At 49.5% G+C, this 23,132-nt stretch overlaps 2 protein-coding genes across 5 annotated transcripts in view; one reads left to right on the top strand and one right to left on the bottom strand.

Annotated features, from left to right (window-relative positions):
• Positions 1 to 1,903, top strand: part of FBXW8 (F-box and WD repeat domain containing 8) — a 57,165-nt gene extending 55,262 nt beyond the window's left edge. Inside the window, exon 11 of the mRNA XM_053279832.1 lies at positions 37 to 1,903. Within this exon, the coding sequence (XP_053135807.1) occupies positions 37 to 181 (145 nt within the window). The 3' untranslated portion in view covers positions 182 to 1,903. The remainder of the gene's footprint in view (positions 1 to 36) is intronic.
• On the bottom strand, positions 1,215 to 22,791 carry TESC (tescalcin). Of its 4 annotated transcripts, none has more exons than XM_053279839.1 (8): positions 22,494 to 22,791; positions 8,697 to 8,766; positions 4,444 to 4,524; positions 3,706 to 3,845; positions 2,597 to 2,658; positions 2,393 to 2,500; positions 1,983 to 2,030; positions 1,215 to 1,494 (listed from the first exon to the last, which is right to left on the bottom strand). In XM_053279839.1, the coding sequence occupies exons 1-8, from the start codon at positions 22,549 to 22,551 to the stop codon at positions 1,417 to 1,419; spliced, it is 645 nt and encodes a 214-aa protein (XP_053135814.1). In that variant the 5' UTR covers positions 22,552 to 22,791; the 3' UTR covers positions 1,215 to 1,416. The 4 variants fall into 4 exon arrangements, 3 of the variants coding, with proteins under 3 accessions (XP_053135814.1, XP_053135813.1, XP_053135812.1); XM_053279838.1 differs by lacking the exon at positions 22,494 to 22,791 and adding an exon at positions 13,606 to 13,708; XM_053279837.1 differs by lacking the exon at positions 22,494 to 22,791 and adding an exon at positions 9,226 to 9,352.
• Positions 22,792 to 23,132: the final 341 nt, after the last annotated feature.

The following is a 23,132-nucleotide window of genomic DNA, read 5'->3' as shown; positions in this document are numbered from 1 at the left end:
ACAGGCCTGTATCCCTTTCTCGTCCTCCCTGGCCAGGCACCGCGGAATCATCTACGCCTACGAGTTCTCTGTGGACCAGCTGATGGCGGAGAGCGTCCTTCCAATTTGCCGCTCCTCTTATAACGAAGCGATGGGCTACAGCTACAACATCGGCCTCGCCGTCCCGTATGACGACCTCTAGGTCGCCTGGCGTGGATCGGTGTGGCTCAGAAAGGACGTCCCGCCGTCTGAGGGAGGGTCGGGCTGCTGGCCAGAGGGAGGGAAGGACCCTCAAATGTGTTCTGTGGGGCAGAGGAGGAAGCAGCAGCAGCTGGTAGGCATTGGTGGTCTACCACGGCCTGGTATGGCCTAGCGGGAATAGAGAAGAAGGGCTGGCCCAGGGCAGGAGAAAGGAGGGCAGCTGCAGCGGGAGCCCCAATGCCCGGAAGGAAGAGCTCCCTGACAGACTTCCCCTGGCCAGGGAAGCTTTTTTCCATGTGTAGAATGGCATGGGCGTAAACGCCACACCAGATAGATCAGGGCTGGCCGAACTGGGCCCTCCCGCTGTGGTTGAACCACAACTCCCATCATCTCCCGCTGCAAGCAATTGTGGCTTGGGATGATGGCCGTTGTAGTCCAGCAGCGGCTGGAGGCCCAAGTCCCCTGAGAGAGAGGGAAGAGTGGGGAAATAGGGCCCGAGGGTTCCATCTTTCACCGAGGCGCTTCCAGCGTGAGTCTGGTGTGCAGCCCCATGAAATCGCAGAGGTAACACACGTACATGCGTGCGTGGGGTGGGGGGGGGATACTTTCATTCTAGACATGTTTACATGTTTTGTAAAGAGAATCTCTTTCATTAAAGGGTTGGCCACACTCTGCAGGCCGCTGCCTGCGAGGCTTGCTGTGGCTGACGGAGAAAGCGGCGCTTCGTGTGTCTTCTGTTGAAACCTAAACCAAGTAGCTTTACTGGTTGAAGGGCAGGGAGAGCTGCCTCTGAAAGCCGGGTGTCACAGTCAGGATCCTTGGCTGGTGGGTGGTGGTCACAGGAGGGAGAGGCTGGATCGTTCTGCTCTCGCAGTCATGGGTGTGCCCGCCGTCACGGAGAGGGCTCTCCCCCCTGTGGCTGAATGTGTGAGGCAGACTTAAGTCTGAAGCCACCTTCGAGGAAGGTGGCCCATCTGTTCGCCTTGGTAAACTACCCGCTGTTGGTCAACGGGAGCAATGAATAGGACACGGACGAAAAACAAAGCCTGCTTTATTGACGGCTTGCAACACCCTACTGCCGGCAAATAGAGAAAATGTGTCACCCTAGGCCGAACAGCCCCACTGAACCGACGCTGCACCACCCAGTTCCCTCGCTACCCGTATCGGCCCCCTGCCCTTGTGATCCAGGCGGCTCCTCCAGAAGGCACCAGCGTTTCGCCCCCCGCGGCTCCGGAGTCAGTAGCAAATCGCGATTGGCTCCATGGTGAGGAAGCGGACGTGCATCTTGGTCTCGATGTCTATTCCGTCCCATATCTGCCGGTGACAGAGACAAGAGCGAGTCGAAGGAGTTGGTTGTGGCTGTGATCCGGGCAGCTTAAAGCTGCGCCTAACCTTAATCCGTGTGCAAGAAAATCCTTTCGGGTGGGGCTGCCTAGCTTCAGCCCACCGGCTATTTTACTAAAACTCCCATCATCCCTGGCTGTTGGCCACTGTGGCTGGGGGAAATGGGAATTGTAGTCCAACAGCAGCTGGGAGGCTGGAGTTCTGCAGCCCTGCAGCCCTGCATAAGTGGGATGGAGGTAAGCTGCACATTTCGGCAGGTGCTGAATGTATGTTTACTGTATGTTTTTAATTTTTGTAAACCACCTTGGGGTTTTCTTTTAACAAAAGGTGGTATAAAAATGTAAAAATAAATAAATAGAGAAATAAATGCCACCTACGAGCCCGTCTAGAACCCAAACTATCTTCACTCGAATCATGTCACCATGACAGCCAAGGGAAAAGGTAGGCTTGCTTCTCACCTTAAGGAAGTCTTCAAAGGTGATTCCTTCGTACACCTGATCTGGCTCCTGAAATCAGAAAAGGAGAGAGGGTTCTACACAGGCTTTAGATCAGGGCTGCTCAACTTGGGCCCTCCTGCAGATATTGGCCTACAACTCCCATAATCCCGGGTTATTGGGTACAAACCCACTGAGTTCCACTGGCCTGCCCAGTCAGAGCCCCGGGTCTGACCGATCAAACCCACCGGGTTTCATGGATCGACCGGTCAGCTCCAGCGAGCTCCAGGTACAGACCCACTCAGTTCCACGGGCCCGCCCGGTCAAACCCACCGGGTTTCATGGCTCGACCGGGCAGGCTGGTGGAACTCAGTGGGTTTGTACCTGGCGTCATTAACCGGTCATTTGGGGTCATTAACCAGCCAGGAACGTGCCATTTGTCCCACACAGATGCTGGCAGCCTCCATCATGGCTCCGTCGGCTATCGACCTCACAGACTCCTTGTCCAGGTGTGGGTTCCCTGAGAGCAGCTCTTCCACCACCTGGGAGGGAGAGACCCAAAGAAAGCTGGTTGAGGCAGCCGCCGTGAGTTTCCAGCAGCACAATGAAGCGAGCCGAGGGCCAAGCCGAGCCCTTACCTTTCTATACTCCTTCAAAGTGATCTTCCCATCACTGTCTGCGTCATACATGTGAAAGAGGACTAGGAGACACAAGGAACAAGCCAAAGCGTCAGGCTGGGCCTCCACCACTCAAGAGCCAAGACAGTTCCCACATCACCGCCTGCCTTGTGTCCATTCATTCATTCATTCATTGTTCAGTTTCTGTACCGCTTTTCATAAAACCCATCCCAAGGATGGGGAACACAAGGCCACACAATCTACATGATACACGTGCACACACATGTTTGTGCTGCTCCAACATTACTGCAACTAGTTAACACAACATGTTTGGGCCGAGCACTTTGTCAGCCTGACCGCCCTCCGCTCGTTCTCTTCAGAAATGCAGCTACTGGCACATCTTTGCAAGACAGGAAGTGGGTGGAAAGGTTTCCCGTCCTCCAGGACTGGATTGGAGTCCTAGGAAGTGGCATCCATCTCCAGGTGACTCTTGAACACAACCTTGGAGATTTTAAATGGTGGGGAAAAATAGTTAAAAAATACTGGGGAACACCTCTAGGAAGAGCTTCAATCAGAGCTGACAACCCAGGTTAAAAGGCAGACCGTTAAACTGGCTGAAGTACTTGGAGGACAAGTGTGGGCACTTCTAGAAATAAATAAGGCAAGATTGGATAACCATTGGTTATATCGGTCCTGACATCTACCTTCTAGCTTTATTCAGACCTGATGTTGTACAGATGTCTGCACACTCGTACACACTTTTGTGTGGATGACTGCACTCATTTTAAAAGTGGAGCTGGGTACAGGTCTCTCAAAGACACGGCACAGATAGGAAATATACTGCTCTACCTGTGCTCAGCAGGTGAGTAACTGTACCTGTGCATCCTAGCGGTACAAGTGTTGAACATTACGTGTGAATTATGTCTTAATACAATAAGGGGACGTCCAATTCAACCCACCCCAGAGTGACAGGCTTCCAGTCCAACCAGAGGTGCTCCAGTGGTTGGACTACAACTCCCATCATCCTCCACAGTGTGGCTGGGGGTGATGGGAGTTGTAGTCCATCAATGATGGGAGAGGCTCAGGCTGGACTCCCCCGTGACAGACTAAAAAGAGCAAGATGGGCTCACATTTCAGTTTCTGCTTCCGGAAGCGATCTAGCTGCTCCTCGTCCATGTTCAGCTCAACGGGTCTGAAATTGGACATGATGGTGAGGAAGTCTTCAAAGTTGATCTCCTCGGCCAATCCACTGGAGGCCTGTCGCAGGTTCCTGTAGGCAGGGAGAAGGCTGAATATCACACTTGGAAGGATGAATATCACCAAGGCCATTGCTCTGGGGTCTTTGGAGGAAGAGCAAGATATGAAATAAATCACTCCTGGCACCTTCCCGAGTTGTTTCCGTATGCATTTGCAAACACAAGCTTATTAGATTCACACCTTTTGCAGGAGTACTTTTAAAATATCTTGGACATGCACCTCAACATTCAAGGTGTGGAAAGGCCAGTGCTACTGGGAGAATAACTTTAAAAACATAAATAAATAAAAGGGAAAAGTGGGGGGAAATAAGAATCACACCAATGTCTGATGCCTCACATCTTAAGTAAAGGTAAAGTGTGCCATTGATTTCGACTCCTGGCAGCCACAGAGCCCTGTGGTTGTCCTTGGCAGAATACAGGAGGGATTGACCATTGCCTTCTCCTGCATAGTATGAGAGGATGCCTTTCAGCCTCTTCCTATATTGCTGCTGCCTGATATAAATCTCCTGACCATATAAATCCCCTGACCGGCGGGGATTCGAACTGGCAACCTTCTGCCTGTTGGCAAAGCATTTCCCCGCTGCGCCACTCAAGGTGGTCCCCACAACTTACCTCTTGTCAAAAAAGGCCTGGACGATTTTGGTCCGAATAGGATTGAACTCCAAGTCGGGGATCCGGTCAAAGTTCTCCTTGCTGTAAGGTTGAGAAGGAATAAAGAGAGTGAGAAAGATTGGCCAGAGCCCCCCACTTACGTTAGGGTTGCGGTTCAGTGGTAGAGCTCCTGCTGTACATGATGAAAGTCGTAGGCTGCCTCTTACCAAGTCAGGGCATGGGTCCAAATACCGCCGGATTGCTGCCTACACCGGCCGGCAGTTACTCTCCAAGGCTACAGGCAGGGGTCCTTCCTGGAGATGCTGCCATGGCTTGAACCTGGGAGCTTCTGTGTGGAAGCAGGCAGATGCTCTTCCTTGGAGCATTGGGTTGGAGCTCACACATGGTCTCCCATCCAAATGCAAACCGAGGCAGATTTTGCTTAGCAAAAGGGAAAATTCTGCTTGCTTTCACAAGACCGGCTTCCACCACCACCACCACCACCACCACCCTGGTTCAGTCCCTGGAATCTCCTGAAAGAATCTCAGATCACAGTGCTGGGAAAGACCATGAAATGTTGGGGCCAGCCTGGATAACAGAGTCCCCACCCCCACCGAGACTACAGAAACTGGTCACCCCTGGCATGTAGGGACCCCAAACAAAAAGATTTAGCCTCAGAGGTACCACACCCAGGGCCTTTCTCGGACTCCGAGAAGCCTGGGGGCAGCATGTCCATTTGCGGGGGCCTCTCCTCCACTTCCTTCTCTTTAGCTGGCATATTGAACCATCTTATGCATGTGGTGGGATGGAACATTCATGCCTCATTCCCAGGCACAATATATTATAGCCGGGGGGGTTGATGATGGGCATTGTAGTTCAGCAACATCTGGAGTACCACCAGTTGGGAACCCCTGCACTAGATGGACATTGAAGGACATTGATGGGCATTGTTGGGAACCCCTGAACTAGATGGACATTGATGGGCATTGTAGTTCAGCAACATCTGGGGTACCACCAGTTGGGAACCCCTGCACTAGATGGACATTGATGGGCATTGTTGGGAACCCCTGCACTAGATGGACATTGATGGGCATTGTTGGGAACCCCTGAACTAGATGGACATTGATGGGCATTGTACAGCAACATCTGGAGTACCACCAGTTGGGAACCCCTGAACTAGATGGACCAAGGGTCTGACTCTCAGTTTTCTAGGAGACAGGGCCATAAATCAGTGGTAAAGCATCTGTGGTAAAGCATGCAGAAGGTCCCCGGTTCAATCCTGGCAGCATCTCCAGGTGGGTCTGGGAAAGGCTCCTGCCTGGAACCTTGGAGAGCTGCTGCCAGTCGGTGTAGACAAAATTGTTCGACGGACCAAGGTCTGAGTCAGTGGAAGGCAGCTTCCTGTGTTCAAGGGGGTGGAGAATGCTGACTGCCTCCCTCAGAGCGGGCAAGAGGCTTGCAAAACAGCGCCCCACAGGCCTTCCCTGCAGGGGTGCGTCTGACTCTGCAGCCGTGCCCACTGGCCTCTGCTGAGCCTCCTCCTGTGACGCCTTGCACCACGGAGCGATGCCCACCGGCTCCTGCCAAGACTCTGTTGGAGTCTCTTTCTGCCTCTCCTGCGGAAAGGTCAACCAATAGTTCAGCACAGAGGAAGCTGGCAGGCTGAGTCTGTGGAATAAACACCAGCCTAGGCAAGGGGGAAATTGCTAACGAGCAATCTATTATCTATTTTGAAGCGCTCGTTCGTTTGTGCAAAATAAATCATATTTTCCCATTACTGCCAGATACCAAGTTTTGCATAAACAATCCCGCCACTTAAATTGGCCGAATGCACTACCCTTTACACCAGAATGTGCAAGGTTTTAAATGGTTTTCGGGGTGGTGGTGGTGGTGGTGGTGGTGGTATTGTTTTAAAGAAGAAATTCTGAATAATCACATTTTAACGGTTATTGGTCTCAACAGATTTTTAACACTCAATCATCAGATCAATAGTCCAAAAATGACATCATGCCGAAGAGAAGCAGGCCTTTTTCTCCGATTCAGATTTACTACGATACAGATTTACTATCCATAGCAGTTATTCCATAAAAACAAACATTTGAAGTTGAAAGCCTACAAATTCCAAACTGTTCTTTGACTTTCCATTTTGCAAGCACATTAATACAAATTTTAATGACATATATTCCATTTCCTGAACGTCCCTATAAATGTACGCAGTTGCTTGATACGGTTGTTGGCCTAGTCAATAAAATCCTAGTCTATAAACGTAATCTATGCAAAATGACTTTCCTCTGCCCGTGGTGGACCTACCGATAATCTGGGTAGCAGATCTACTGCTTTGTACGAGTGGCTACTCTTTGCCTCTGCTCTTGTGCTCTATGCGCTTTTGTAAACAAAGCAAATGCACCTTCCATCTCTTGTGCTCTCCTCTAAAGGAAACCCAGTCCAGTCCAAGCTGTCCCAGGAACTGGAGCATGCGGTGGGGGGGGGGGAGGTGGAGACTATGCAGGCTCCTCCTCCCTATCTGCATATGGAATCCCCACTGCACAATCACCATTGTGCTTCTCTTACAGGCTCCTCCTCCCTATCTGCATATGGAATCCCCACTGCCCAGTCAGGTTCTTCTACTCACAAACTCTCGCAAGCACTGCCACACACGGGATTAGCCACGATTACGCCTTAGAGAATTATATAGAGAGAGAGAGTTACAGCACCCAACCAGGCCCATCTAGTCCAGCATCCTGTTTCACACAGTGGACCACCAGATGCCGCTGGAAGCCTACAGGCAGGAGAGGAGGGCATGCCCTCTCTCCAGCTGTTACTCCCCTGCAGAGAAAGACTTGCTCTGTGTCTAAATGTAGGTTTTTTGGTTGTGAAAATACCGGCTTTGCCAGGGGCTCTCAGACTTGGCTTTCCAGTTTATGTTGGATTACAACACCCATGATCCCCAACCCAACCATTTGCTGTGTATATCTGCAGGGTTGAAATCCCACTCCGCGTCACCCATCAAGAGCAGAATTCAGCTTGGTTAGAAATAAAGTTCTCTCTTTCGATTAAGTGGGAAAGGGAGAAGTTGCCCTTCTGCGGACCATGATAGCTTCCTCTCTTCTCTCAAAGCAACACGCCCAGGGATAAAAGACCATCCTCTTGAGATCGCTATCTGGGTTTGCGTTGGAACAACCTTCCCTCAAAGCAACACATGGAGAACAAAATCTCATTAGAGAGACAGCAGGCCAGGAGCAGCCCATTTATCAGCAAGCCATTTTTCTGGCAGGACAACCAGCTGCTTCAGGCGGGAAAGAAATCCAGGCACCAGCCTTGCTCAGGACCACCCAGCTGGCAGAGGCCAGCTGAAAACCCGTCTGCATGGCGATTTCTCCACAGGCCAAGCGAAGCACAGAGAAGGACTTATGCAGAGAGGAGAGTCATCTAGAGTCAACTGCTGGGCATTCCGGTGGCCAGGGATGGCAGGAACATAGGGAGGCAATGTCGTATTGTCTATATCAGGGCTGCACAGCGTTGGCCCGCCAGCCCGCTTGGGACTATTTGGACTGCAACTCCCATCATCCATAGCCCCTGTGGCCAATATTCAGGGATGATGGGGGTTGTAGTTCGAAAGCTGCAGGAGGGCCAATGTTGTGCTGCCCTGGTCTACACTGACTGGCAGGGGCTCCCCGCTCTGTCATAGGAAGCTAACCTATACCGAGTCAGACCATCCGTCCATCCAGTTCAGCATTGTCAACACAGGCTGGCAGCGGCTCTCCCAAGGTTTCAGGCAGGAGTCTTTCCTAGATCTACCTGAAGGTGCTGCCAGGGATTGAACCTGGGACCCCTGCTAACTTGGCAAAGAGGCGCCTTTTAATGTGGTGATTCGCTTTATTGAGCAGCGGGAGAGCAACTGGCCCTCTCCACCCCCAGCACAGCATCCCTCCAGTGACTGTTGCAGGTGTCTATCTTAGGTTTCTTTTAGATTGTGAGCTAACTTTGAGGGCAGGGATCCATCTTATTTATTTATTATTTCTCTGTATAAACCACCCTGAGCCATTTTTGGAAGGGCGGTAGAGAAATCAAATAAATAATAATAATAATTTTTTAAAGTATTGCCATGTAATTTGAAGTCTCAAAAAGCACGACAGTATATGGATGGAAAATGTTTTCCAGTCCCAGAATCAGGTTGGATTCTCAAGATGTCCCTGAAGAAAAATAAGTCAGAAGAAGAAGAAGAAGAAGAAATAATAATAATGATGATGATGATGATGATGATGATGTCCTACCGGATGGTTGGCTGGTCTCCGCTGAGCTGCTTGAATCTCCGGTGCAGGTGCTCAATTTGGTCCGAAGTGACTACCAAGAGAAGACAGGCAGACCGTCAGTCAGCGACCTCAAAGCACAGGGACACCACAAAAGTCTCCTCAGCTATCTAGCTGTTCCCTGTCAACCAGCACCAACTGGAAGGAGGACCCTGTAGTGAGGGGGACTAAATCCTCTGACCCTCCTAAAGAGGAAAACCCGTCCTAAATGAGCACACACTTCCCACCTGGACAGCTTCCTTTAACGGTTAAAGGGCTGCTCAACTTCGGCCCTCCTGCAGATGTTGGCCTACAACTCCCACAATCCCTGGCTATTGGCCACTGTGGCTGGGGATTGTGGGAGTTGTAGTCCAAAAACATCTGGGGGGGCCTAAGTTGAGCAGGCCTAACCCCATGTAAGTCATGAGCTGGGTCGCATGACTTGGGGAAAGAGAGAATGGCCACTTCTCACAAGACTATTTTTGCAGCAATAAACCTTTCCTTTCCCACTTACAGCTGTTTGATTCTGTCCATTTGCCATAAATGCTTCCGTTTCCATTGTTGGAGACTAAAATGTGGCTTTGACTGAACACGCTGGTATTGATGTGCGATAATTCAGCCTTCATTTCCTCTCCACGTTTCTTCCCACTCACAGCTCCTCCTGTCCACAGGCACCATGAGAGGTTTTTCAGATCTTGCTTCTAGATTGTCTCCTTCATAACTGCACAGCTATCTTTCCTAACCTCTGACTCCCCAGAGTCACTTCCTTCCCTAGTGAACACAGTACAGTTGTCCCCCTGGCAGTGCTTAGAATATTCAAACACTCTATGGCATCACAGCAATTCAGCCAATTAAAATTCACCCTTCCTTCCCCAGTGAACCTTCACCTTGCCTCACAGCAAAGTCGTCAACATTCTGCAGTGAACTCCTCCCACTGAAGCAATTCGAATAATTGGAAACACTCTATGACCTCACAGCAGTTCAGCCAATGACAAGACACAGACTGTGAGAAGGCTCTTAAGTTGGCATTGTGGCAGGAAGAAACACTCTTAACATACTTGAGTGTCCCTGATTGTGTGAAAAAAGAGAGTGGCTCAATATTGTTCCATTATGCATTCTTACATCCCATGAGGGTGGACGAGTCTGAATGGTGCTGGTAACTGGGTAGAGGACCAGTGATATTTATTTAAACCTCACTTTAAAAAAATATCAATTTTATTGATACTTTAAATAGATAACTTTTGCATTTTGAAATTGACATAAGTAATCAATGAACATTAATCCATCTCAAGAAACCTGCAAATCCGCCTCTTGAAGCTTAATTTCCTCATTCTCCCAAGTACAAAGGCTAAAGTACATGGTACTGTATTTACCCAAAATAGAAGACGATTCTGAATCTAAGACGACCCCCTTAAAAAACAAGGGCGAGATACAGATTATACCTGCATTTACCCAAAAGGAACAGCATTCTGAATGTAAGAAGAACCTCCCATTTCTAACATCAAACAACTTGGAAAAAACACCAAGTCTGGGATTCCAAGAAATACTGTACATAGGAGGCACGATACGGAGTGAAATTTTTTAAGCAAAGTAACTGCAGGAAGTTGTCATTTTGAACAGAGGTGGGTTGGCCTCCTCTTTTGCCTCCTGCTTTTTCCTGCTCAATATTAACGCCACCCCATGCAATTTGGAAGGGGTGGGAGTGTAGAAACAGCAAGAGCAGAAAGGGTTCAGCTGCCCCACTCCACGGCGGTTGCTCTGCTCAAACTGGCAGCCTCCCTTGCTGCTTTTCAGTTCCAAAATAACGATGTTGGGATATTCACACATCTCCTGCGTAACATTCCATCTGGCCCGGATACTAAGTCTAGGAAAGAACATTCTGTTCTGGAAAATCCCCAGTGAAATGCTTTGCAGCTTTTCTCTTTGTAGTTTAGTGGGGGGGGGGGACACATTATTTCAGACTTGCTTCTCTGCCTAGAACTCTCTGACCTATGACCTGTGCAGCAAAAACAGCCAACTGGTGCAATCTTTCTAGCGGGGTTGTGTGTGTGCATTTTTCTCCCAGCCTGGCTGTAGCAAGTAGGGGCCGTGGCAGACATTTCTCAGGCAGGAGTGCAAAACTTCCAGGAAGATGCTTTGAGATCGTGTTTTGTTTTTTTTTAAATGTATGCATTGCTTTACGGCAGTAAATGACTGGAAAAGGCTGCATCCAGACCAAGCTGGCTGATTCATAACCTTCACTTCTTGATCTCGTGCAGAAGCTCAGCACACACAAAAAGAATAGGACTTTTCGGGCCATCCGCTCCATGTTTCAGCTATTTCCATGTATGCACACAGAAGTTTGCATATCCCACACAGCCTGTAAACAGGCACAGCTGTAAACAGGACTATTCTGGGGTTAATTTGCATCAATACATCTTTACTGCCAAAGGCTGGTCACAGTTGGGAGATTCAAGTATATATTTCCAAAGCCTCTGCATTAAACAGGTGAATGCTCTCCACCTGGTCTTGTGGTAGCAAGCATGCGTTGTCCCCTTTGCTAAGCAGGGTCCACCCAAGTTTGCATTTGAATGGGAGACGTGTGAGCACACTGTAAGATTGTGTGTGTGTGTGTGTGTGTGTGTGAGCACTGGGAAACCTATGTTTGCATTTTTCTTTCTTGGTGTGCCTACGAACCCACCCTTTTTCTTTTTTCTTTTGCCACAGCTGATAAAGGCTTTGGTCAATATTGGGGAGTATTTGCCAAGTACCAGCCTGTTAAGAGTCCAACTTCCACCATTAAAGATGGGAGGATCTGCTCATATCAATGCAGTACAAATACACTCCCCGCCTGCTGGAGAACTAGAAGTCACCCAATTCTCCACTGCTGGCAGCCACCCGCTGATATAAGGTTAATGCTTTCCTCTGAAAACAAGAGAGAGAACTCAGGAGGGCTCAGCTCCACTCATGAGTCATCCACTTCCTCCTCAATCACCGCAGACAAGGGTAACTTCCTTTTCAAGGCCAGCTGCTGTTTCTTAAGAGTATAGAAGCAGGCTCACAAAAAGAACGGTGCTCTCTTGGGATACCCGTCCTCGGGTTATAGCTTTTCCTTGCCTAGGGAGCAAGAGGTTGCTGGTTCGAATCCCTGCTGGTATGTTTCCCAGATTATGGGAAACACCTATATCAGGCAGCAGCGATACAGGAAGATGCTGAAAGGCATCCTCTCATACTGCACGGGAGGAGGCAATGGTCAACCTCTCCTGTATTCTACCAAAGGCAACCACAGGGCTTTGTGGGCACCAGCAGGAGTGGACAATCGACTCGACGGCACAGCAACAGCCTAGAGAAACCCTTTAGAAGTATCTCCCCTCTGAGATACACTGTCTTGAAGAAGGATTCTGTGTAACCCTGAAGCTTGCAGATTGCAATGGAAACATTGTCTGTTCCTAGTTAGAAAGGAATCACAAGAGAGAGAGAGAGAGAGAGAGAGAGTGTGTGCGTTATGAGACAGGTTACTCCAGTCACTGGCTTACATCCACACTGCCGTATCTACCAGAATAGAAGATGACCCTGAGTTATACTATTTACCCAAAAGGAAGGGGGCCCTGAAATCGAAGATGACCCCCCAAATTATAACATAAAAGAACTTGGAAAAACCCTAGTCTTGGATTCAGGTAAATTACAGTAAGTTACTCATGACTAGAGTAAAGTAAAGTTGTGTCGTCGAGTCGGTGTCGACTCGTGGTGGCCACAGAGCCCTGTGGTTGTCTTTGGTAGACTACAGGAGGGGTTGACCATTGCCTCCTCCCGTGCAGTATGAGATTATGCCTTTCAGCATCTTCCTATATTGCTGCTGCCTGATACAGGTGTTTCCCATAGTCTGAAAACATACCTGCGGGGATTCAAACCGGCCACCTCTGGCTTGCTAGTCAAGTCATTTCCCCGCTGCGCCATTAGGTGGTTTTACTCATGAGTCCTCCCATTGAAATGGGTGGGAAACGTTTATTTGTCCTGCAAATTCCAATGGGAGTATTCAGTGCTAACTTTCGGGCGCCTGAGAGTCAGGCTGAGGGGAGGGGCATGCTGAGCTTCAGCCGCGAGCCAGCCAATCAGGGAGGGTCTTCACCCTCCTCCCTCCTGTTCTGCAGAGGAGGCAACCCTGAGGATGCATCAGCTTCTCGAGGGCAACCTCCAGATGGGGAATAAATAGTGCAGCTGCAGTGCGCGGGGAGGCAGAAGAGCACCGAGTCCCTTCGAGGAGCCCTCCAAATACCCCATCGGGAATCCCAGCGCAATATTCCACCGCCTACGAGTGACAGACTGCCCTGTGGCTTCATCACACCGCTGAGAAGATGCGAGGCAGAGGTGCACCTGGGTCATTTGGGAGCCTGGTCCGAAAGGCCTTTGGAGCCACCTCCCCGGCTGCAAGTTAAGCATCTTGTAGCTTCTTGAGGGCACAAACCACGCCAGCCAGGACAGACAGACTAAAGAGGGTTGGGGGCGGGTGGCAGGGGGTGTGGAGGCCCTGGTCTTCGGCCCTGAAGTCCAGGGGTCCGAGCGCCTCTGATGCTAGGGGTTTCTTGCAGTTCACCACTGAGGGGCCCTCAAGCTAAGTCCGGCCGTCCACTTTAGTGTCCGTTACAGCTTTCAGTCCAGAGGCAAAAGTCACCCTCAGCTGCTAATGGCTCCCAGTTAGGCCGCTGCTAAAGGGACACCTGCAGGAACTAGTCCAGCAGAACCTGGCAATCCATCACCCAAGGTATCTCAACCTGTTCCCGGCCCTCTGCTGTCTGGGAAAGCCGGACCCCGCTCGGCCACAAAGACTCTCCAAGTTCCAGCCCGCGACCTTTCTTCAGCGACGCTATTTTAAACTCCGCATCCTGGCTCCGGTTCTTGTCCTCCCTCTTCTCACCCAGAAAGGGAAACTTGGCCTTCCATCTTGCTTCCTCCGGGCCCCGGCTGTCAGCTGGGGACTTCTGACATTCTCCCCCGGCTGCCATGGCGATTGTCATGGAAACAAAGGGACCGGCAAATCCCAAGACATCTGGAACTTTAGTCGACTTTGCCTTATAAAAATATAAGCTCCCGGGGATTCGTGCTGCAAACAGGAACTCACCACCTGCTCCTCTTTGGAAGTTGGTTTCCCCACCCCTCGGGGAGTGGAGAGGGGGAAAGAGATGGAACAAACAGGGAAATTGGGTGTGTGTGTGTGTGTGTGTGTGTGTGTGTGTGTGTGTGTGTGTGAAAGAAGGCATATGGGGCAGGGTATGCATTAAGTGCATCTTGTACTGTAAGATTCCCCTTAGGGATGGGGCTGCTCTGGGAAGATGCTTGCATGCAGAAGGTCCCAGGTTCCCTCCCTGGCTGCATCTCCAGATAAGGCTGGGAGAGACTCCTGCCAGCAACCTTGGAGAAGCCGCTGCTGCCAGCCTGGGTAGACCATCCTGAGCGAGATGGGCCAAGGGTCTGACTCAGTCGACGGCAGCTTCCTATGTTCCTAGACGGAACAGAGTAAAGAGGGGGGAGGTTGCTTTTCACCACTAGACCGAGACAGCAAATGCCTTTTGCTGCTTTCTCACTCCTGTGCCTGCACAGCCGCCCCCTTCCCCGCCATCTGCTCTTCCTCCGGAGGAGGATGCATCCCGACAAGTCAGGCTGGGAGCTCCGGCTGAAGCTGTTTACTGGAGAGGAAAGCGACTTGGCTGCAGAGCGGCTACTCCAGAAGGAGCTGTGACCTCGGCCAGTCAGCCTGCCACTGCGTGAGCATTCCGTCACGTTCGCGAGGAAGTGGCTTTGGCGGCTAAGAACACGCCAACCTCCCAAGCAATCGGGGGAGCTAGAAGTCCTCATCGCAACAAGCATGGCATGAAGTGCGGGACATTAGCTTCGACTGCAGAATGTGCAACCAGCTACTTAACTGTATGGACCTCAGGGGCTCTTGGATTTGACTTCCCCCCCCCTTAAATAAAAGAGCAAGTCCCTAGTCCACATGGTTCAGAGCATGTAGGCAGAAGGCTAGTCCACACGATCCTCCCCTGGGCAGGAGTGCCAGATGCACGGCCAATCTGCGGTCGTACAAACTCAAAGGTCAAGGTAGGACAGGTCTACACAACTCACATGCTCCGTTGGGCCAGAAGCAACCCTGACTTGGTGTGCAGGGGCTGAGGTCAACTTTCAGCACATTAATTATTACATTTAAATTAATTAACGAGGGCAGTTAGCAGCTGCTTGTAGATCTTCCCCCCTGTCATCAAGGGACCCACAATTTGAACCAAGGAGAAGGGCCAAAAGATAGACCCTGCCCCTGCACCCAGAGTGCAGGCCAGCCCCAAACAAACGCCAAGGCGTTTCCTCCCCCTAAATCGCTGTTGCTTTCAGGGTGAAATCCTGGGCATGCTTTCTTGGGAGTAAGCCTCCGTGGGTCTGTTGTGGGATGTATTCCCAAGTAAACGTGCACAGGAGAGCATTGTAAGGAAGTTCTGGAGAGAAAAGAAGGAACTGACCAAACGGGTGACCCTCTGCCCGAGCCGATTCAAGTGGCTTGAACACAAACTGGACTGGACTTCAGGAAGTTCGGCAGTTCAAAGGGCTATGGAAAGTGTCTTGTAAAGGAGAATCTGGTGAGGAACCACTTTACATAGTCCCTTGAACTGCTGAACCAGCTCAAGCTGGTTCAGTCGAATGGACTGTTCCGACCAGCCATTTTGACCGAACATCGCCTCTACATTTCTAGGCTCCCTTCCACTGCCAAAAGGTCTAGAAAATTAAAAGCAAAAGACCCTCAAGAAGCCCAACTCAAGGCCTCCTTCCATTCACAGTGCAACATTTTGACCTCTTATTTCCCAGTCCCAGTTTGCAGCATCTCTGGAGAGCCGACTTCTATCAGGACACCCCTTAGATTGTGCCCTATAAATCTAAACTCTTAACCACACCCTGACAATAGAGGCCTATAAATACCCATTTGTGCAAAATATCATGCACAAGGGACACTCCTTGCGCTTGGTTAGTATTCAGCGGATCAAAATCAACTGCTGAACCCTATTGTGAAGGTCAAAACTAAGTATTATCCCATTATCTGGTGCAATTACCTGATATACAATTTCACTGCAGGCTAAAATCAAAATCAAAATCCAGGACTCTCATAATCAAAACCTGTCACCTGGGTTGTCTTATTTCCAGTGGGGCAGCTTCACCCCTTCTTGCCTTTCTCATAGTCTGGGAAACATACCAGTGGGGATTCAAACAGGCAACCTCTGGCTTGCTAGGCAAGTCATTTCCCCACTGTGCCATTAGGTGGCTTGGGAAATTTGCAAGGACAATAATAAAGACAATAAAGGAACATGGACTAGTCCAGGTCAGGGATGTCACACCCGCTAACCTATGGTGGCTTCTACCAACCTTTCCTCCTCCAGACATTGATGACACATTTCCTCCGCCACAATCGCTGAAGAAAATAAGAAAGAGTAGAAGTGCTATGATACCAGCTTGCCTAGTCAACCCAGAGGACAACTGGCTGAGACGCAATGTACAGCTTAGGAACATAGGAAGCTGCCATATACTGAGTCAGTCCATTGGTCCACCTCGCTCACAATTGTCTACCCAGACTGGCAGCGGCTTCTCCAAGGTTGCAGGCAGGAGTCTCTCTCAGCCCTGTCTTGGAGATGCTGCCAGGAAAGGAACTTGGAACCTTCTGCATGCAAGCATGTGGATGCGCTTCCTATGCCCCAAGGGGAATATCTGACAGTGCTTGCACATGCAGTCTCCCATTCAAATGCAAACCCGGGCAGACCCTGCTTAGCAAAGGAGAGCACTCATGTCTGTAAGAGTGGAAGCCTCCAGTTTGCTGCACCAAAAGTCCACTCCGTAGTTTTAGACCAACTCCTGAGTCACACCCTGAGTCCTGACTACACCGATGGGCAATCTAAAAATAAATCAGTGCCTGCCGGGAGTGAGCAGCCCTGTGCGACAGGCAAGAGGGGAGCTTGTGGGGAAGCAGAGTCAAAGTTTGAGGCAGGGTGGAGAGGACTTTGAAGCGGGCAGAAAGAACTGAAACTGACAGAGTGATCACCCCATTAAGTCAGAGGAATGGCATAAATTTCATGCGGCGGCGTGTAAAATCGGTGTTAGGAAGGGTTAATTAGACTGTCACTGTGCAGATCATTTGATTTAATTTCCAGTGGAGGTTTTGTACATTATACTTTAGGTGCAAATTGTTCTCTTCAAACGGGTGTTTTTTGTTTTGGAGTTTTTTGGCGGGGTTTGATTCTGCATCACATCTTGTATTTTGCTGGTCTTGGATTTCCATAAAGTGACAAATTATAAAGGGATCCGTTGCCAGTTCTGGCTGCTCTCCCAAAGCCCTTCCCATCTGGCGCATCAGAAATCCAAAACCGACAAGACTCTCCAGCTTGCTTCTGCTAATCAGCCAAAAGGTAGACAGGTAACACTCCAGGAGTTTTCAACGCAAACAACAACAGATCAAGGACGGCAGAAATCCTTCCTCAGCAAGTACTGAGATGTGGGTTTGGGGTGGAGGGAAGCAAGAAGCTGAGATGACACCACTTTTAGCAAAGCTGGAGAGGCACACTAAGGATGTAGACAGACCTAGTTATCCGAAATGTGGCGCTGTTTGGGATGCATGGATCCACTGTGGAGGGCACCTATTGGCTAGCACCTGTAACATCCCCCACACGCCTTGCAGTTAAAAAATAATACATAAAATGCAACCTTTCCCCACTCGAACTTCGGATGCAAAGAACTAGAGCGAGACCACTGTGTGCCCATGGAGAATCACGGCCAACGAAGCTGTCGTTTTTTTAACCAGAAGTTCCGGCTGTGCCTCACTTGGCCTTTTGCTCTCGCTACAGTTCTGAGCATCTGCCCCTTTTGCTTAAGGGACATGCGATGCAGAGGGAGCCACATGTTTTGCATGGGCTACTCCCCGCCGTAAAGGCTGGACTGTTTCCTTGTCAGGAGGAGAGAGCATCAGAGACGTTATTTACAAATAAGCAAGCGAGGAGCAGGTATATAGGAAGCAAGCTGCCTATACCGAGTCAGACCCTTGGTCCATCCAGCCCAGTACTGGGTCTACAACCAGGGGTGCCCTACTCAAACACCCCAGTGGGCCAGAAACCAACCATGACTTGGTTTTGGGCGGGGCGGAGGTAAATGCCTAGCACATTGATGATCACATTAAAATTATTAAATCTAAGTGAAAGCAATTTATTAATGATGCATTAAAAATCTTAATGAGAGCAAATATTAATTCACCACAGCATGAGGAGAGGAGAGGAGGTTGCTGGCAACATCTCCTCTGCCTCCCCTTCATGAACTTCATGAACCCGCCTGAAACCTGAAAGAGCTGCTGCCAGTCAGTGCCGAAAGTACTAAGCCTCTGCCATCAATATAGACAATACTGAGCTTGATGGACCAGCAGCCTGACTCTGTATCATTCCTGCATTCCTGTGAGATCAAAGCCGGGAAGAGAGAGGCTGCATCTGCTTTCAGATGTTCCAGTGACTGGAAATGGCCCAGGCTATTAAAAGAGATTAGAGAGGCCTGCTTTCAACTCAGATATGCCTCCAGCGAGGTCAAGCGCCTTTTAGCGCTATCTCAGTGGCACAGTCCTCCTGAAGGAAGGGGTGGTTTTATCTCCATTTCACAGAAGAGGAGAGGCAAGTTCATTCGCTCGCTCCTGAACTCGCCCCACCAACAGGTTTTCTGGCCGGCTGCTCTGTCCAGTTCCTCAAGCTCCTTCCCTTACTTTGTTCCACAACTGCTGTTTTCCACAACATGTTTTCTGCAACGGGTCTCACCCGTTCCACAACATGTTATTTTCGTTCCGCAACTGCTTATTTTGTTCCAGCTGCTCTGTCCAGTTCCTCAAGCTCCTTGCCTTATTTCGTTCCACGAAACGGTCCTCTCAGAACTGAACCGGTCGAAACAGATTTTCTGAGCGGGCTGCAAACATCTAGCAATGTTTTGCAATTGATATTGTACTGTGTGTTAACCAAATACAGGTTGAGTATCCCTAATCCGGACATCCGAAATCCGGAATGCTCCAAAATCCGGAAACCACCACAGCATACACCCGCAGCACCGACTCATTGCGGCTGAGCGCCTCGTAACATTTACAGTTACCCGTAGTTATCGTAAATTCAATGCTTATTTATTTTTATACTTTAAATAAAATCTTTTTTAAAAAATACAGTGTACAGTAACCTTCCGTGTTTAGACTTGGATCCCATGCCCAAGATATCTCATTACAGTATGCAAATATTCCAAAATCCGGAAAAGTCCGAAATCCGGAACACTTCTGGTCCCAAGCAGTTCGGATATGGGATACTCAGCCTGTAATAGCTTATCCATTACCGGAGGGGCCTTTAAGAACTACACTGAATTGTCTAAAGGATGTTGACGATAAGGATGTCGTCAAAATGATGACCAGCTGATCAACGGCTGTGAAGATTTCCATAGCAGCATATTGGGAAAAGAATACGGATCCTCATTTGTCTGGTTGTTCAGGATAAGGGATATGGCTCTGAGGACAAAGCCTACTTACTATATAAGGGCTAGGGACAATCCGATATAGGACCATTAAGAAAGGGTCACTTTTTGTATCTCTCCAGGGGTCAGGCAAATATACTGCTTCCTGAGCTCGTTTTAATGATATACTGCTGGGGACTGAACGCAGGATCTTTAACATGCCCAAAAGGTGCACCTCAAATGAGCTATGAACACTCCTGATTAACCCAAGAAGCTGCCTCATGCAGAGTCCATCCCTTGGTCTATCCTGACCAGTATTGTCTGCTCTGACTGGAAGCAGCCCCCTCCGAGGTCTCTGGCAGGAGTCTTTCCCCGTCTGCTGGGGACTGAACCTGCAACCTTCTGCAACAAAAGCACCTGTTCTCACACTGAGTTATGGCTTTATTCCCCACACCACTCCAAATAATTTACCAAAGTCTTTGGTGGGTTCTCATCTATGGCTGATCTTAAATCTTATGGTGGTACTGCTGATATTGAATTGCTCAGGTCAATTTCACTTTCTGCGCTTAACAAAAAATTCCATATGCTTTCTTGGCTATTTAATTGAATATAAATGCAGGATGTAATTTAAAAAAAAATCCAATCAAATAAATAAGAAATCATATCAATAAAATAAAAACAAAACTAACAAAAGTGAGACCAGATTAAATGTAAACATAAACCACCCAGAGACATGAGTTTTGGGTGGTATAGAAATGTATTAGAAATAAATAAATAAATAAATAAATAAATAAATAAATAAATAAATAAATATTAAATGGGCAGGTGTTCGTTACTTCACTGTAGTTTTACTCAACAGGTTAATTAAACATTCCCTTGATAAAAATGTATATCAAAAAGCACTGGGAGCATCAGTCCTAGCAGCTCTGATATCTATTATTATTATTTTATTATTATTATTAAAAATATTTAGACTGCTTTTCAACAACAACATAGTTCTCAAATCAGTTTACATAGACCAAGGGAAGATCGGCGTTCAAATCTCAGTTCAGCCGTGAAGTCCGCTGGGTAATTCTGAGCTGATTGCTTCTCTCTCAGCCTAACCTACCTCACAGGGTTGTTGTGAGGAGTCAAAAAACAAAGAGCACACTGCCCTGAATTCCTTGGAGGACGAGGGAGACATAAATGCAATACATAAATAAAAGGGCTCACAATATAAAAAGAAAAACAAGGCAGACGCCAGCAACAGGGATACTACGCTGGGTATCCCCCCTCCTCACCACTAAGTAGAAAAGAGTCCCAACAATTTAAAAAAGTGCATCTTTGCCTGGTTAGTTGGGGATGATTCTCACACTGGGTGCCCCAAGAGGGCCTGAAGATTGTCCCAAAAGGCTCACAATAAGAAGCAGCCGAAGGGAGACGCCAGCAACAGCCACTGCAGGGATGCTGTGCTGGGCTGAAGAGGGATAGTTGCTCTCCCCCTGCTGAATACGGAAGAGGCACTCCCTCTTAGCAGGGCTCTGTGCGGATAGTTCTTGATCCTCTACATCAGGGGTTCCCATAGGCAGTTGCCTGAAACCGAGTCAGACCCTTGCTCTGCCTAGCTCAGTAGTGTCTACACACTGACTGGCAGCAGCTCTTAAAAGGCACCTTTAAAGTGGCGATTCTCTTTGTTCAGCAGCAGGAGAGCAACCAACCCTCTCCACCCCCAGCACAGCATCCCTCCAGGGGTTGTTGCTGCTGGTGTCTATCGGACGCTTCTTTTTCAGATTGTGAGCCCTCTGGGGACAAGGAGCCATCTGTTTACATCTTTATAGAGGTAAACCGCTTTGGGAGCTTGGGTTGGGGTATGTAAATATTTGAAATATAAATATTTGAAATATAAATATTTGAAATATAAATATTTGAAATAAATATTAAAGGGGTATATAAATATTTGCTGTACTTGTATTCTCCCAGGTTCCAGGTGGGAGCCTTTCCCAGCCCTACCTGGAGAAGCTGCCAGGGATTGAACTGGGGACCTTCTGCCTGCAAAGCAGATGCTCGTCCACTGAGCTTCAGGGACCTCATCCCCAAAACGAAAAGCCGACAAAGGTCATTGTGGCTGTGGACAATGGGGTTTATAGTCCAACCATGTGCACGTGGGACGGGGCCTTCTCAGTGGCTGCCCCCAGACTCTGCAATGCTCTCCTGGAGGCCATCTGCTCCTCAGTCTCCATCACAGTTTTTAGAAAGCGTGTGGAATCTCGGCTTTTTGCCCAGGCTTTTATAGGATCGGTCCTCTTGCTGCTGTTTCTTGTATGCTTATATGGCACTTTTAAAAACAACAACAACCCAGATCTGTACTTTTAATATTTGAGCGGATATTCTAACTGCGTAATTTTTGTAGTCTTGTTTCAACTTTTGTGTGAACCGCCTTGAGATGGTTTTTAATGAAAGGTGGCATAGAAATTTAACACTAAATAAACAATAATAAATAAATCGGGGGGACCAGGTTGAGAGCCGCTGAACTTGTTAGCTGGGGCTAACCGCTGTGCTCAAATTGGAGACAAAGCCCTTAATACCTCACTTTAGAAGGCTGGAAGGTGAGCCATTTTTATTTATTTATTTATTTATTTATTTATTATTATTATTATTAATTCGATTTCCATACCCCCCTTAAATGGCTCAGGGTGGTTGAAAGGGGTGGGGGTGAGGGGTGACGTTTAGGGATCCCATGCACCCCCTCCCCCCCTTTCCTCCGCAATTCAAGCACCCACAGAAGAGACGCCTTGCTCCTTGACCTCTGCCATGACAGCCCAGGCTTTTCCTAGCAGGACAGCAGCACCGTCCAATGGGTTCTGTTGGTCACAGTCAAAGGTGACAGGCAGACCTCGCCCGGCTGTCTAGGGCTTGCAAAGTTCCAGGGCTGCTGCCGGGTGTTTGGAAAGGGAGGAGGAGGAGGAGGAGGAGGAGGAGAAGCCTTCTGCAACTGCAGATAAGGCTGAGCAGCCCGTCTGTGGGCTGGAAGCTGAACCCAGCCCGGAGCTCTCAGCCCAGCACTTCCTCATCCCAGCCACACAGTCAGCCACATGTCAGGTCGCTGGCGGCGGCTTCCGAAAGCACAAGGCAGGCAAGAAGAAGAAGAAGAAGAAGAAGAAGAAGAAGAAGAGCAGCAAGAAGTTGCTCAAGCAGGGGAGCCACATTCTTGCAGAAGAGCAAAGGGGACAGAGAGAGCCCGCAGCAGTGGGCACCTTTGGAGGTCCCATTTGGAAAGGTGGGGTGTCTGTGTGGCGGTCAGAGATGGAGCAGCCATGCAGAGAGGGCTATACTCACAGCCGGTCTTCTCGGCCAGCTCTTGGATCTCCTCCGACATGGAGTGGGAAGACCCCATCCCTCAGGCTGCAGAGAGGGTGCTGCCAGCGGGGACCGGTGTTCCTCCCAGCCAGGGCCCAGGCACTGGAGAGATGGACAGCGCCCGCGAGGAAGCCAAGCGGGAGGTCCCAGGCAAGCAGACCATGGGCGAACCAGTCAGCCCACTGCTGGAGCCGCCGGCCCGGGGACTGCAGGTGCCGGCAGCAGCCAGACTCCGGTGCAGAGGCTGAGTTTAAATCTCGAGGAAGCAGCAGCCACTAATGAGAATGCCCAACAGAGGCGCCCTCAGGGTCTAAGAGCCTCCCACATTCGCAGGCACAGCTAGCAGAGGGAGGAAGCCTCCCGCCCTTCATGGGAGGAGGAGAGAGCGGGCCTTGCGGCAGCCCGCATGAAGGGCCCCCTTTGCTAAGCAGGGTCCGCCCTGGTTTGCATTCGGATGGGGGAGCACACGTATGAGCACTGGAAGAGATGCCCCTTAGGGGATGGGGCTGCTCTGGGAAGAGCTCCTGCCTGCTTAGTGCTTACCTGCAGATGGTCCCAAGTTCCCTCCCTGGGCTGAGAGAGAATCCTGCCTGCAACCTTGGAGAAGCTGCTGGGTAG

This window comes from Hemicordylus capensis, chromosome 15 (assembly GCF_027244095.1).
Source record: "Hemicordylus capensis ecotype Gifberg chromosome 15, rHemCap1.1.pri, whole genome shotgun sequence".
NCBI classification, from domain to species: Eukaryota; Metazoa; Chordata; class Lepidosauria; order Squamata; family Cordylidae; genus Hemicordylus; species Hemicordylus capensis.
The sequence above is the reverse complement of the archived record's forward strand: the minus strand, read 5'-3'. Positions and strand labels throughout refer to the sequence as shown.

What these genes read in the sequence shown, in the direction of transcription:
- TESC (XM_053279837.1), bottom strand. Translation starts at nt 9,337, where the DNA reads ATGAAGGCTGAATTATCGCACATCAATACCAGCGTGTTCAGTCAAAGC. An exon ending in CCGGAAGCAGAAACTGAAAT is followed by an intron (nt 2,659 to 3,705) that starts GTGAGCCCATCT and finishes TGTGTCTCCTAG; the next exon opens with TCCTCTTTCACATGTATGAC. An exon ending in CCTTTGAAGACTTCCTTAAG is followed by an intron (nt 1,495 to 1,982) that starts GTGAGAAGCAAG and finishes TGTCACCGGCAG; the next exon opens with ATATGGGACGGAATAGACAT.